This window comes from Strix aluco, chromosome 1, assembly GCF_031877795.1.
Source record: "Strix aluco isolate bStrAlu1 chromosome 1, bStrAlu1.hap1, whole genome shotgun sequence".
NCBI lineage: Eukaryota > Metazoa > Chordata > Aves > Strigiformes > Strigidae > Strix > Strix aluco.
Window position 1 is genome coordinate 134459191 of NC_133931.1, and position 15808 is coordinate 134474998.

Here is a 15808-nt window from a genome sequence, read left to right on the forward strand (position 1 = left end):
TTAACCAGTTGAGTGGGGCTGTAGGTATCTTTGTTGTTGCCAAAGACTGCTGTCCTTCCCACCCCTAGCCAGCTGCTCTACTGGACCTGGGCAAGAAGTTAGTTGTTGTAGCAGGGCAGAGACAGGAGTGGCAGTAAATGTCTTACCAGCAAGGACAACAGACAAGAAGCCTACTCAAACAATCCCCTACTTTCTTGCTAGACAGTCCCAGTCAACAGCAGGTATCTCGCACACCTTCTGCTGCCAGACTCTGTCCCATCCTAGCATTTGCAGATGCACTCCAGCATCCACTAACTAAATATCTCATGTGTGAATTCCCAAAACTCAAAGTCATCTTAAGACAGTGTGAGGAAAGGTGATGGAAATTTGTCCTGTATTTAAAGCAGCAAACAAGGATTCTGGTAACCTGCATTCTCTGTGGTCTGTGCATCCTTGTGTAACCTGAAGTAAATCACTGCATTTCGGTGCTTCTATTCTCCACCTTTTAAATGTGGATTTTTTCCATCCTTTCCCTGTTTATTTAAGCTGCACTGACTTTTATCGTGTGTTTGCACAATGCTTGACCTAGTGAAGTCACTCCTCAATGCTGTCATCTTGTAGGTACTGCTCATAATCTAGACAGCTGTCAGGGCTGCCAGTGCCAAGATGCACAGAGCTTGCTCAGAGCAAGATCAGACGACGAGGCAAGTGCGATGTTTTTGAGACTCCTGAAGCATGGGTGCAGCTCCACCAATATTGGGGCAGCAGAGAAAGGGCAGGAACCAGCTCAGCTGAGAAGTAAAGCTTTTACGATATAACTCAATATGAGCAAAAATACACCACCCCAGCAGTACAGTTCATGGTTGTTTTGTCAGAGCATTCCATAAGTCGTAACTATATGTGCATCTGCCTCAGGTCCATACAAATTCCTCTCCAGATCAGGAGCAGCTGCTCTGGGGATAGTAAGTGTGAGGGGAAGACAAGGCTCTGCTGTATTTGCAAAGGAATAACAAAAGCCTCAGGTGCCTCTTTACTTTGACCTGGCGAGTGAGGTCCTTAAATTTTTCTGCTGCTGCTGTTGTTAAAGATACAAGGCCTCTCTGCAGTACAGCTCATTTTGTTTCTGGCAAGTGATATTTTCTGGGTGACTCAAGGACTGTGGTTGTTGATAATTTATTGGATCTTTCTTCTTTCATTACTGAATTATACTGGGTGACAGACATCCTCTGACATGGCTTCAAGCCAGAGGCTGAGCATGAGGGCGCCTGTCCAAGGTAAAGTATATGAACTGAGAGGATCAAAATGTGCCTGCTGACTACAGATGGAAGGATGGCCAAACATCTTGTTCGTTTTGAGGCTTTGGGTTTGCATTTTAATGGTATCTCCACTCGTGAAATGTCTGCTGGCTGCTGCTATTAGTTTCACATAAAAGGAGGAATTTCATAGTGCTGTAACAGTGAAAGCTTGGAGTTAGGGACTCTGTGGTGACTGCTAATGGCTATCGTTTTATCTCAACTCTGAATTATCACAGGTCTGAAAAACACAGAAGGAGGTATATGCTTTATGTGCTAAACTGCTGGGCCTTCAATCAGTCCTCAGCAAGGACTCAAAGATCAGTGATTTGAAGGGAGTGCAGTGGTGGTCACCTGAAAGTCTCTCTATCTGGAGTTATGCTGAGATGAAAGACTGTGCTGATGTCAGTGTCCCTAAACAAAAGGGCTGGGCTCTGAAGTGAGACTCAGCAGTAGGATTTCTAAGACTTAATAACAGCTTTCACAGAATGACCTATGGTTTCAGAGGCCTTCCATCATTAAAATAGGAGGAAGGGATTCAATGATTTGTCCTCTTTAAAGCTTTCTGATGCTTCCTTTGAAGAATCAGATTGGGGTTGCATGTACTCATGAGCTGTATGCATCATATATCTATCCCATTACTTGCTGTTACGACCTGAACTGGGAGCTCAGGGTGTCGTAAAGGTTTCGTGATCCCCTTGGGTTAAATTAAGGTGAAACAACAGCATATGACCAGTTAAAATGTTTTACTTGCAGTAGAAACAACTTGGAAAAGGATAATAAGCAATGTGGTCTCTTGTAGATAAATCTGTAAGAAATAAAAAAAAAAGAGGGAGGGGAGGGAGTCAAAGAATCTGGATCACCACCCCAGGTTCCAGCATTGTCTCAGGTCCGGTAATGTTGGGTGGTGGGTGCACACCCAGCAACGTTTTCTGTCACCTTTTAAATTCGTCTTATCGGCTGATTTGCATACCAGATGAGGAGAAAGAGGTATTATTTGTTTTATTTTCCTTTTATATCCCATCAGTAGATAGGCCTTGAATGGAATAAGTAAATTGGAAAAAAATGTTCATAGTATCCGGCTGCTGCTTCCGCTTCCTAAAGTCCTGCTCGGACTCTTCCTTAATCTTTCTGTGTCCTGTCCTGGCGGAGGTGTAGAAGGCAGCCTTCAAACAAGAGATGAAAACTGCAGAGCTTACCCTTGCAGAACTCGGAACTACTGGCTCTTGCAGCATTGTCTCCATTCACTGGAGTTAAGTGACGTGATTAAATTCTCAGCTAAACAATCTGTTCCTTCCTAAGTTTATCTGCCTTCCTTACTTTGTTTAAAGCCTGCTAAGTAGTGTGGTGTGGCCATGAGAGCCAGAGCAGGGGAAACATATATTCTGACAAAAAGCTGTGATGTCAACATAAGGCTTAAAAATGTATGTATTTAAAAATTAATATTTTGGCAGGTTTTCACATAGGTAGAGTTTACACCTCTAGTGACCACAGCTGTTAGGTGCCAGATTCTTTGAAAGACTTCTACTCTTTTTCAGTATTATGAAACTGGAATGTACAATGTGGTTTGTTTGAATCCTATTCTTTGTGAGATGAAAGCAAAAATTATTTTGCAGAGACAGCTTTTATAATGTCTTCAAAGTGAGTTTACTGTTGCTTCCATCCAAGAATTGAAACCTAGGAGCATGAAAGAAAGCTTTCTGCCTAGTACACTCATGATCAGCTTTCAAATCAATTTTCAATTGACTTAACTTCTAAACTTTAGCAAACAGTAGGCCCAATCTTTCATTCATTGAAGTAATTTTGAGATTTACCATTAACTTAAAAAGAAGGCCTCGTGAGCTGATAAGACTTAAAATTTCTAAACTGTGGCTGAGCAATGAGCTGAAATTACTGCTCCTCGCCCACACAGTGTTTGTCTTCCCTGAAACCTTGTTCTTTCATCCTCCTCTTTTCTTTGGTTTGTTTCTTCCTCCTTTTTTCACCTAACCATAATACAAGCTTGTGAGCTCCCTAGGATAAGGGTTGGTTTTCCTTCTGCTATGTTCACATAGCCCTCAATAATAGGCTCAGATTTCTCACTGAAACTCTTAAATATTGTTACTGAGAAGAATAATTACCCTTTTTTTCCTGAAGTTTTAGAAACTGCAACAAATATCCAGTACTTACACAAGTATCAGATGCCCATTGTGTCTTCATGTAAGAGACTGAAACTTTCACGCAGCAGTTGAGGCTCACTGGTGAAAGGGTCTGTGACCCTGGGAGAAAGAATGCCTTTGGCTGCACTGAAACTTTGTAGTTCTTATCATCTGCAGCCAAACAGCTGTTTGGGCTTGAGAAAAATCCAATCTAGAATGCTTAGCTCTAGTTCATATTCTGCTGACAGAAGTCTACTTTTAATACCAGAAATCAAAGCAAGGGAGTATTTACCCTTTTGTATTTGCCCTCCTGTAAAGCTGATTTCCACCCTTCTGTTCCAAAACAGAATTTAATGTCTTGGTCAAAACCCAAACATGTTCAGAGGCTGAATGCAACTGCCACACACCTGGAAAAGCTGTAGACCTACACAGCTACTACTACATCATGGTTTGTGTGAGCTACACCTTGGAGTGCTATTGGCTTGGAAGAGGGGAAAATGCCAATAAGTCTTAGCTCAAAACTTCTAGTCCCCAGTAAATCTGCTGTTTTATAAATAAATAGCCAATCAGAAGTCTGTTCTTCCTTGCAAGCAATGTATTGGGGCGTATACCATTCTGAATGCAAATTTCTGTTTTATTTTGCTGGGCCAGATTAAGTATTTTCCCCTGTGCACTTCAGATGCCTGTTGACTAAAAGACAAACTAAAAGATTTGTCCAGTGACAGGGTTTTCGAAAACTCACAAATGCCTCACAACTATAGTGCTAGAATGAAGTGACTGGGAAAGATTTCTGGTAGGAAGTGAAGCAAGCACTGTGGAGGATGAGACTAGTGGACTGCACAGATGCTCAGTGGACTTTATCGGTTTTCTATGGTTTACAAAACACCAAGTTAATTTATCAGTTAAAGCATATATTGTGTTGTTTACCTCATTAAATAAATTACAACTACACTTGAGCTCAGTTATCTGACTAAAATTCATAATAAATTGTCGCCTTCTTTAAAAAATAAAAATAGACCTTCCCCCTGTATCTAGGAAGCCAGCAGGTCTGTCTTTTCACTCATCTAAGAAAGAGATGCTTCCAGAAAGCAAGAGAATAGCTATGTTCCCTACATATTTGTTCTGTAGGTGACCAGGAATTATAAGGAGCACTCGCAAGCTCCTATTATTAGGAGCACTGATAAATCACAGAACAGCGGTTGGAGAAGATCAAACAAATCGCTTGTGCTCTATTTCATTGTCTCAGTAGGGACTTGTATTAGCTGTTGCCTCTGAACGCCAAGCTCAAGGAGCTGTGACACTATCACTGTACTACCTACAACATTATACACTGAAGCAGAGACTTTTCACAGCCCTCCTGGGAGTTTAGGCATATCTCCAATAAAATTTTATTTTCATACACTGTAATCTCTGTGAAATCTTTTTCTATTGCTGCTATGCCTTTTTTAGGAGAGATGAGCAACTGAATTTCCTCTTCAAGGTGTGCACTTAACTTGATTTACACGAAGCTATTACAGATCAACAGCTTGCTTGTTTTTACAGTGGACCTTGTGTATCGGATGGTTATCTCCACTCAGCTGTTGCCAAAAGGGTCAGAACACATCCAAGAGCTGGCTGTGCATACACCACGCAGGCACGCGCCCCCTGCCCCTGCCAGCCACAGGGACAGCCCGGCCCCTGCAAATTAGTGGAGCTTCAGCACTTTGTCTTTTGTGACCGTCTTTGAAATTCTCTCACAACAAGTTTCAGTGAACTGCACTTGTCATTTAAGCATTTCATTAACCATATGCTAAGTCCTACTCTGTGAACTAAGTGCTATATCCTTCTTCTGTCCTCGCACTTCATTTTGGATATATGCAGTACCTGGAGGACAAAGCACAGCTTTTAAATAAGTAACTGTTGCAAGCGGATGGATTATTATGAAATAACTGGCTTAAATGAATGTTTCATCCCACAGACATTTAGTCAGAAGTCTCAGTCAGAACTTCCATCTCTTTTTCCACTACAGTCAGTCAACTGAGATACAAATTAATCAAAAAATAAGCCTTCCTACCAAGTCAACCCTGGGCTCAAAGCCTGTTTGTTTAGACGATCTTTTATAATTCCAGCAAATCTCAGCACCCTTATGTCAAATACTTAGACAATATTTAGAAAGTTCTTTAGAAAAGCAAAAATTTAATTGTATTTTTCTCTTTTCTTCATCATTACTCCGTGCTAGCAATATAGCAAAGCAAACAGCAGTATCTGACACACTACTACTATTTTCATTATTTTTCTGGAGTGGGGAAAATACCTTCACATATTAAATCTAGCTATGCAGGGACAAAATAAAACATATGCTGCTCTTGTATTTGAAATTGTAGTACTTTTAATCTGCTTGCAAACTGCTTCCACTGTATTAAAGTGAGGTATTTAAAATTGTGCAAACCCATTCAGAAAAAGCATTGTGAGGAAATGGTGGCCAATACTGAAATCTCAGCTTGCTAGAATTTCAAACTATTTAGAATAACTCTGGCACACAAAAAAAAGCTCTAAAGTGCCCATGGCTTTTCTGAGGGAAAAAATAAAGCTCTTGGAACCAGTGCTGTAACTGGCAAGATTTTCAAGTAGTAGCATTGAGTAGCCCAGCATTCTCAGCAAAAGGGTGTGTTTGACTTGTGTCAGTAGTTCTAGACAAAAAAAAATGGTGTCACAAACTTGGGGTGGGGGAGTGGGTGGCAGGGAACCTGTTGCTGTGGTGAATATAAATACAGATGTCTTTGGTCAGTATAAAACCACTGAAGAAAATACGCAAGCCAAGGCTGCAAAACTCATATGTGGTATCACACATTGAACACTTTGGAACTTCTCATGGTGCAGAAGCCTTGCCTCATATACTGAAGAATGAAGGTAGGAGGTATTTTTCCATTTATTAAAGAAACATCTTTGCCATTTTTCTTAGTGCCAGCTGCTTAGTGAAGTAGGGGTAAGAAGACTGGAAACCAGGGGTATCTGCAACAATAATGCTTTTTTCCACTCTTTAAAACTGCCCCATAACTAGTTGTATGTCTGAGTTTGGATTTTGCGACTACAAACTTCGTATCATATGAAGATAGGAGCTATGCTTAACCTTTATTAATTACATGCTGCTATTAAATGAACAATTGGTATGGTAGAGAGTTTTGTGTTACAAGTCCTTAATACATAGGTGCTGTCGGGGACAGCTCTTCTGCTGTTCCACCTGATGTCAGGGAGAAGGTGAGCTACTCACACAACCACACATACAGAAAGTGGTCAGACCGTTCCCTGGGCTCCGCAAAGCTGGAGTCACTGCCATTACAGCCATCCTATCAGAGGATGAAGCAACCAAAATTCACAGAACTTGGAAGGTGGAGATTATAATTTTAGTCACCCTGAGACAACACTTGCTCAGTATGACTAATAACATTTATGAGCTAGTACCACCTTTTTTCAGCTAACACACCTAAGCAGCATTGACGATGCAACTCAGTGTGACTGTCAGTATCAAAGAACAAGGCTTTTTGTTTGTCAGCCTGCTATATGGCATAATGTTTAGTTACAAAAATGAAAGTAGTAAAATGTAAATGTTAAGACTTCATGTGAAGGTACACATCAAATGAGAATAGGTTTAATTAACTGGTCTAATCAGAGTGGTAACTTAAATTGTAACACACAACAACGCCACCTCCTACTGCTCTAAGCTTTGTTATTTATTGCGAGGAAATAGATTTTCTACCACTGACTACTTTTTAATAATCAAAGCAAAATAATTCATGCAGCATGTAAGTTATCATAAAAGAACTCATCAGACATAGCAAAGATGATAAAAGGCTTCTTTGTGCAAAACATTTTCTATGCCAATTTAAGAGACGGTCTTAAGAGCAAAACTTCATGTGTTGCAATTTGTCAGCAATTTCACTGTTACTGCTTATTTTCAAGGGGTTTCTCAAAATTGCTGTAGTATTTTATGTAGAAACTTGGTGTTCTTTTAGAACCATATAATGTCATCTCAAAGTAATACTTTTTTAGCTCTTATCTTAGATCTAGGGTATAGTTGAAGAGGAGTAACTTCAATTTGTGAATGTACAACCAAGCTACAGTTGGTTACTGTAATAATAAACAATGTTATTATTATTACACATATATTAATACATATTACCCTAGCCTAGGTCTGCCATGTCATTGTACTGAAATGCAGTTGATTTTCTTTCATACACATTGAGAAATCTGCTTGAAGCTTCAAGCAGCAAGAATTGGTGGTGTGAGGTTGCTAACACGTCTCTTTCATGAAGACATAGGTGTTGGGATCCTGTCACTATGTGCCAGCTACCTGTAGCTGGCAGTGCATTGTCCTTGCAGTAATTTCATCCTTATGACTTCATTTCTTTGTGTTTTACAAGTAATTCAGCTCCATGATGCAGCTGGTTTTACAACACATGGTGTTATTAAAAAATAACTGCTAAGGTGATTAGCTATTGACCTGGATAATAAATGTCATTAGCCTGTTCTACAGAATGATGGTATTTAGTCAAAACAAAAGGAGTATTGTGCTTATCTGGCCAAGGAAATTCAAGCCCACTGCCTGCTTTGGAAAGAATTTCTCATCTGCTGTGTCACTAGATGTGGTTGTGTAACAATTGTGTCTACTTGAATGGAATCTACCTTTAGAATGACCAGCACTAAGTGAAAGGTCTGATTTAATGTCTTGCTACAGAGAACCTCTCATAAATGCTAGCTTTTAATTTCCATGAATTGCTATTTCCATATGAGAGATGGTTTCTTGCTGCAGCATTGGAAGCCTGGCCCTCCCGAACCTGCCCTGAACCAGAATTATCTGTGGACCATTTAGGAATTAAAAAAATAATCCTATTTTACCATGGTGAAGAAGCTGCATGTTATGCAGGTGTTGCTTCTTTTTCTTGAAACACAAATGTTTGTCCCAGGCTACCTTTTCTGTGTGGAAAATATATGTAGACTGTATGTATGAAACAAATGTAGAAAATAACGTATTACCATTTAGCCTGGTAAATCAGTATCAAAGGAAAGGGAGAAAGTTTTTAGCCCAGAGAAGCTGAGTTCCAGCTGTTTTCATGAGCTAAGGAACAATGAGCCAGAAAGAACTCAAGAGCCATAGACAAGTTAGGAAGTCAGAAAAATATGTGAAATGACCCCAACACAGACATTAGGCACCTCCTTGTTTTGCATTACAAAGTCTGCACATGGCTTTGAGCCTTTTTTCCACTGTTTCCTCATACATGTATCTTGCAGTTATTTTCACCTGTCATCTAATTACAGCCCACCCCCCTCCCCATTTAGCTACATACTTGAAAAGAAAGTGAGTATACTTCTTACTGCACACCTCCTTCATTCAGGACTTCTACAGGATAATCAAAGCCTTGCTTCACCCTCACCTTCAATTATCAGGGGGTGAATGTGTCAGCTTTCTTACACTCCCACTAATTTAGATACCATTACTTCCTTCGTAACACCTGGAACACCTGCCCAGTCTGCACGTTTGACTTTTAAAGTAGCATGAAGTGCATGGGAGGAGTTGATCAACTTGGATTGTTATTTAATAGCTGTTTTGCAGAAATGCCTACAGGGATTAATTAAGATCAAGGTGCTAAACACTAAGAAGACTTACAATGAAAAATAGTCCCTGCCCCAGAGAGTTCATAATTCTCTTTATAGCAAGTTACAACAGGTGGATGAGATAAATTAAGTGTAGGGAGGGAAAGAGAAGTAGAACAATCTACTTCTCCAAGCATTTTCTGGACAGTATGGATTATTTTCATGTATATATTTACAGATATGCTCATTTTTTGAAGATGTTAATTTTTCTCTAATCTTAAAATGATCTCCCTGATGTCATAAAACTCCTCTTCCAAAGAAACACATAAAAAAATGAGATTCATCGTCCACCTAGTGTGTTGGATATGCTATACTCTAGCAAATCTTCAGTTCTGTCTATCCCTTTCCAAGGGCACCAAAATCTCTTATTGACTGTTTTTCAGCAGAGCAAAAGATAAAGGCAATCTTTCCGCATTTTATGCTTAAAATTAAAATACCTCCAATAAAAGCAGGAGCTGGCCCATATCCCTCCTCGTGGAATTAATTTTAAAATATGTTATTATAAAGCTGTGTTAAAGTGTGAACAGATCTTGGTGACAATGAGACATTAAAAGTTCAGAAGACTGTAATATCTAATAGGCTTATTTTTCCATTAAAAATAGGGAATACATAATTTTGTAGGTGGAGATAAGGGTCAACTTATTTCAGCCTGTCAAGTTTTATGAATAAATCTATTATCTCTAGTAGTTTTTCTTAACAAAGTATTTCTATCTGGTTTCCACCAATTTCAAATTACTAAAAACCATTCATGAAATACCCAAGGCCCACTTTTACTGCCACTATAAATGTTTTTCTTTTACATTGTATGCTGTGCAAAAGTAGTGTAAAACACTGCCAAATCAGAAACCTTACTGGTTGGCCTTAGGGGTAGTAACTTACCCCTGCTTTTCCATAGATGTAAAATCACTTTCCTATACAAACAGACCACTTCCTCTAAAGAGAGTAATCTGTAAAATCAGGATGTAAATAACTAAGCAAGATAAAAGCAGTGAAACATTAATCTCAGATGTAAGCAAATGAGAATTTTGCTATTTTTAGTAGGACTATAATGGGTATCAACACTTTAATAACATGAAACCTTGCCTACAGCACACTATGGAATTTTTGTTGCAATACAGTGTCCTTTTTCTATTAAATTACTTCACTTTTATACATCATAATTCTTTGTGATTTAAAATATAAAGTAAAATGCTTTCAAAGGGAAAAAAAGAGGTATGATTGCCAGGATAGTCTTAAAAAAATCACTCCTTTTTAGCAGCCATATCAAGAAATTTGAAAGTCCTCTAGAAAAAAATGCAAGGTTAATACTGAAAATGCCACCTTTTTGCTTTTACTGGAGTCCAGCTGGTCAAAGACTTGGATGATTGTAGTACAAAGTAGAAAAAACATACACTTGGAACAGTAGACTTCAGTAGCACAGTATCTTTAGTCAGCAGTTAAACACACGCTTTTATTGGAAAGATTTAATTTTTATTCTACTAAGGGTTAGGGATGAAGACTTTTCTAGCATGCCCTGCTCTAAAGTCAGCATATCTGATCCTTTTGTGCACTATTGGTACTTTACACTGAGCTGGTGTACATCCACTGCAGGCAGAAGTTGCCATCTACCTTGCCACAGCTGTATAAAAACTACAGTGGCAAACACAGTGGGAAGAGCAGAATGATGGAGAGACAGCAAGAGTATCAGAGACAACATACCCCTCCAGGCCTCCTCTAAAACCTATATGCTCTGGAAACAGTAACGTAGGAAAATGTCTTATTAGATGCTACTAATCAGTTCTGACTTTGAAAGACTTCACTGCTTACCTCAGGCTTAGATATTAAAATGCAGAATTACTTAACATCTCCTTGTGCTGTGGGAAACCTTCCTTGTAACTAAACTAGGTGACATTTACGTTCGTTCAGACGTGAGCACGGCTGCTATCTCTACGCCAGGAGTCTAAGAGGAGGATTTCACGCACTCAGTTATTCTCAGCTCCTCTGGGACTGTTTGTCTCCTGTTTCATGGGGACAAGTGAAAGGCAAGAAGAGTACGGTGAGAACATACAGCCGGGCCTGGGGCCTTGGATCACTCTTATTTAGGCCACAACAGCAAGAAACCCCGCTCACAGCGTCTCCCTCCCCTCTAACTTCGCCCGTACCGGGGCCTGCAGAGGTCCCAGGTGGTGGGAACAAGGCAGCCAACGGGCTTTTCCACAGCCGATGAGGCACGACGGGGGCCTGGAGCCTGCGATACTTGCTGCGTCACTCCAAGAGATCAGGAGCTGTACGGCCGTTTACTGAGGCTCTGACAGCAGCACCGACCGCACTGCGGCACCCCAGCCCCCCGGGCAGCGCACTTCACCCGGGCCCCCCCAGAACCGCTCCGGGGAGCGAGGAAGGGGGATCGGGGGTGCCGCCGCAGGGAAACAGCCTCCGACCCTGCGGCGAACCGGGCGGAGCCGCGCGAGCGCAGGCGGCGGGGGTCACGTGGGCAGCCGGCCGCGGGGGGGAGGCGGGCGCCGGCTGCCGCTTTGAAGCCCGTTGCTAGGCTACAGCGGGAGCGGCGGCCGGCGGCTGGGGACGGATGACGCAACGGCCGGGCGAGCAGAGCGAGGTACAGCGGCGCTCCCATTGCCGCCCCGGGAGGCTTCCCCGGGGGCGCTGCCAGCGGGAACGGGCGGGCGGCGCAGGACGTCACCGCCGGCCGCCACACCCCACCCCCCCCTTCCGCGGGCTGCGCAGCCCTGGCAGTGGCGCAGGTGCGGTGTGAGGCGCCGCCGGGACGTCTCCCAGGCCGCTAGGGGGCGTGGTTAGAGTGACAGCACCCACGTCCAATGAGCGCAGGCGCCTTCGGCGAAGGGGCGGGGCGCCAAGGCCTGCGGGGCGCTGCCGCCCGCCCGCCGCAGGGGGTGAGAGGCTGCTGGCGCCGCCCGCCCGTTGGGGCGCGGGAGCGGCCGCTTTCCCCGAGGGGGCCGCGTAAGGCAGTGACTCCGCCCCGCGCGGGGAGGAGCGGGGTCGCTCAGGTGGGGCGTTGGGCGGAGAGCGGTGCAGCCCCCGCCGCTGCGGAGGCCGCGGCGCCTTCCCCGGCGGCACTCGGCCCCGGCGTTCGCTTGAGGACGGTAAAAGAAGAATGAGGTTCTCCGATGAGTGGCTGGTGCTGGCGGCCAATAGGCGAGGCGGAGCGCGCCCTTCTCCCCGCCCCCGCCGCGCGGCGGGGCCAATGAGGGGCGGGGGGCGCGGCGCGCGGGGCTAGGCGCGGGCTGGGAGGCGCCTGGCCGCCAGATGCGGGGGAGTCGCGGCGGCGGCACCGACGGAGGACGCGGCGGCGGAGGACGCGGCGCGCGGGCATGGGGTGGCGGGCGGCTGTCGCCTCCCCGCGCTGAGGGACGTGCCCGCCGGCGGGGCTAGGCCAGGCGGTAGGCGAGGGGCGGCGGTTGGCGGCGGCGGGGCGGCGGCGGTGAGGGGCGCAGGTGCCCGGCGAGCTGCAGTGTCGGTCGCGGCCGCCGCCGCGTCGTGGGGCGGCAGAGCCCGCCGGGCCGGGCTGGGCTGGGCCGGGCCGGGCCGGGCCGGGCGGGGGCCGTGTGGCGTTCCGCGTCGCGCTGCCTGCGGCCGCCTCCGCAGTCGGGGCGGCGGCGCCTGCGGTGGCCGGCGTGTTGTGGCCGCGGAGCCCCGTTGGAGGCGGAGGGGGGTCAGCTGCGGGCTAACGCCACTGGTGTCGTTGGCAGGATCCCAGCCTAGCGCGGCGGCGAGCGTCGCCGAGGGAGCCGGCCCCTGCTCGTGGCAGCCTGCTGTCACCTCCCCTGCTGGCAATGGGGAATGGACTCTCGGACCAGACGCCGATCCTCTCCAGCCTGCCCTCGTTCCAGAGTTTCCACATTGTCATCTTGGGACTGGACTCCGCTGGAAAGACGACGGTGCTCTACAGACTGCAGTTCAATGAGTTCGTCAACACTGTCCCCACTAAAGGATTTAATACGGAGAAAATCAAAGTGACGCTGGGCAACTCGAAAACGGTCACTTTCCACTTCTGGGACGTAGGCGGCCAGGAGAAGCTGAGGCCGCTGTGGAAGTCGTACACAAGGTGCACCGATGGCATTGTGTTTGTGGTGGACTCTGTCGATGTTGAGAGAATGGAGGAGGCCAAAACAGAACTTCATAAGATCACTAGGATATCTGAAAATCAAGGAGTGCCTGTCCTTATCATTGCTAACAAGCAGGACTTAAGGAACTCTCTCTCCCTTTCTGAAATTGAGAAAATGTTAGCGATGAGCGAGCTGAGTTCTTCAACTCCCTGGCATTTGCAGCCTACCTGTGCAATCATTGGAGATGGACTCAAAGAGGGACTGGAGAAACTACATGATATGATAATTAAGCGAAGGAAAATGTTGAGGCAGCAGAAAAAGAAGAGATGAGTTCTATTTTGACCTTTCTATGTTAGAGTAGTTACTTGGTCAAAATTTGACATAAGACAGCTTCCAAACCCAGGCCTGCTTGTTTGGATGCCGTTAAGCTTAGTTACGTTAAACAATCAGTTGCACAACCTTGCCGTGTGGAAGGCTGTGCAGTTACGGAACTTTTTTTTTTTTTTTTTTTTAAACTAGTCTCTTCTGAGTTTTATGGCTCTGCATTATTTCAGAAGCCCTAATAGATGATGTAATACTATCAGGAAATGGATGGGTGGGTATATGTGACATGGATGTCTAAATAGCCAAATAAAATGAGGGTTTTCTGCTTAGTGTTGTGTTCATATGTTTGAGGGTGCCCTCTGCAAGCAATTTGCATTGAAGGTGTTCTGTGTTTTTAAACTTTTAATGCTCGTAAGTGGAGTGTTTAGGTGAACATTATACAGCTTTAAAAACATGTATGAAGCTAGTAACCCATTATTTTGAGAGGCTGTTTTTTACCTTGTTTGGGGATTTCTATGAAAGCTTGGCTACATGTGTAGTTTTTTTTTTAATTTGGCACTTTGAATTTGAATCCTGTTCAGTTCAAATACTTGAAATTTCAAGTGCTGTGGATTCTTCAAATGATAAAAGAAAGACTTTTTTGACAAGTAAAAAATGTAAACAACATGCTGGAGCATGAAAAAGTGGTTTCCCAACGTATAGCATGTTTTTGGTATGTAAGGTTTTTATTTTTTAGAAGTAGCCATTCCTCATTATACAGTGCTAATCAGGTTTAAACTGTTACTCAAAATTAGTAATTTATTTCTGGATTATGAGTATTATGTCCTCCTACTATCAAGTTAAAAGTAAATTAATTGCAGTAAAGGAGCTATAAAGAACAACTCTGGCTGCTGTGGTTCTAACCAGTGCAGCATTCTTTGCTCTACTGGTGACTTTTCTGGCAATAAAACAAAATTATAATGAAGTAAAGATGGAGTTAGAATTAGCAGAGCACATCTTGTATCTTCCCGAAGTACCCCATTTTATTAAAGTGGTATTGCTATGTCACTTTCAACGTATGCTTTTTTTATTGTGACTCTTAAAGTATTTTGTGGTTAGGAATGTAATAATGCTTTATACACTCAAACATTTGACACTACTGGGGGTTGAGGGGGGGGAGGGGGGAAGAAGATTTTCAAGATGGGCCTGTGTTCTGCTTTAATTATGCTTTAAGCTGTTCTTGTTTACAGAGTGTGCAAACAGTGTTAACTGGGCAGGATAGTGCTTGACGGAAAAGGGAGGGTAGTTTTTCTTACTGGTACAGAGCTTCAAGTGACTCTTTAGATACTTGGCTAGCAATTAAAAGGGCTAAAACAGAGCCTGGATTTTTAAGACTAACTTTAGTGGTGCTGTAAAAATTCAGAATGTTAGATTCTCTTTAAACTTTTGTTGGAAATACCGGATTAAAAAAAAAAACCAAAAAAACCCCAAGAAGAGTAAAAAAAAAAAAAAAGCTAAATCTATTTCCTCCTCTTACTCAACCAGCAAAGTAATACACTTTTCTTACCTGCTGCCATGTATCAGGAGGATGACAGCTACAAACATGAATGTCAATCAATGTAACTTAGGTATATTAAAAAAAAAATCAAACTTTTTAACCAGCAGCTGTTTGTCCGGGAGGTAACCAAAAATGCACTTTAGTGTCTTCAATAACTGAAAGTGACAGCTGTTTTTTTTAATGACATCTTGGTCCTTTTTGAATAAACTGAAGTAGCTTCCAGTGGAGCTTTTGTATGTTGGTTATATATGTACCTGCACTGGTGACATTGTAAGTCACTTACTCAAGTAATGTCTATATTTATAGAAATGTGGATGACTTCTTAAACCTCAATAAACAATTCAAAACAAGCCTGCAGAGAGAAGGTGTCTGACTTCTTGTACTGCAGCGGTATGTTCTTACCAGCCTCTGTGCACGTGATGCTAATAACAGTAGAACTGTTTCTGTTGAAAACCAAAGTTATAAATGTGGTGAGGCTCATAAATGTCACAGTGTTATAAATTGCAGGTATCTCATTAAAAACTTTAAATCAGTGGCATGTCTGTATATTCACAGAAGAAATATTAACTGCAGTGACTCCTTTCTGAAGCGATGGATCTTGCATAATTTGAAAAATCTTTTATATGGCTGAACCTATTTTGTGTTACGTGCAATATTTAATAGGCGATGTTGGGCATTTATCACATGTACTCACAGGTGGTACTTAATTTAGTATCTTCAGGATCATATGTCTGAAGCTGTCTGAGGGATTCACGTGTACTTAAACCTTGGGTGAATTTCCTCCTAGGCTTTTACAGCAGTGAGTAGAATGTGAAAACTTCTAATTAGTTTCAGGACCCGAAC

The 15808-nt window shown here is 43.3% G+C and overlaps 1 protein-coding gene across 3 annotated transcripts; it reads left to right on the plus strand.

The window, feature by feature from the left end:
• Positions 1-11583: 11583 nt before the first annotated feature.
• Positions 11584-15315, plus strand: ARL4A (ARF like GTPase 4A). Of its 3 annotated transcripts, none has more exons than XM_074836592.1 (2): positions 11584-11636; positions 12748-15315. In XM_074836592.1, the coding sequence occupies exons 1-2, from the start codon at positions 11607-11609 to the stop codon at positions 13432-13434; spliced, it is 717 nt and encodes a 238-aa protein (XP_074692693.1). In that variant the 5' UTR covers positions 11584-11606; the 3' UTR covers positions 13435-15315. The 3 variants fall into 3 exon arrangements, with proteins under 3 accessions (XP_074692693.1, XP_074692703.1, XP_074692697.1); XM_074836602.1 differs by lacking the exon at positions 11584-11636 and adding an exon at positions 11942-12141; XM_074836596.1 differs by lacking the exon at positions 11584-11636 and adding an exon at positions 12222-12438.
• The last annotated feature ends 493 nt before the right edge of the window (positions 15316-15808 follow it).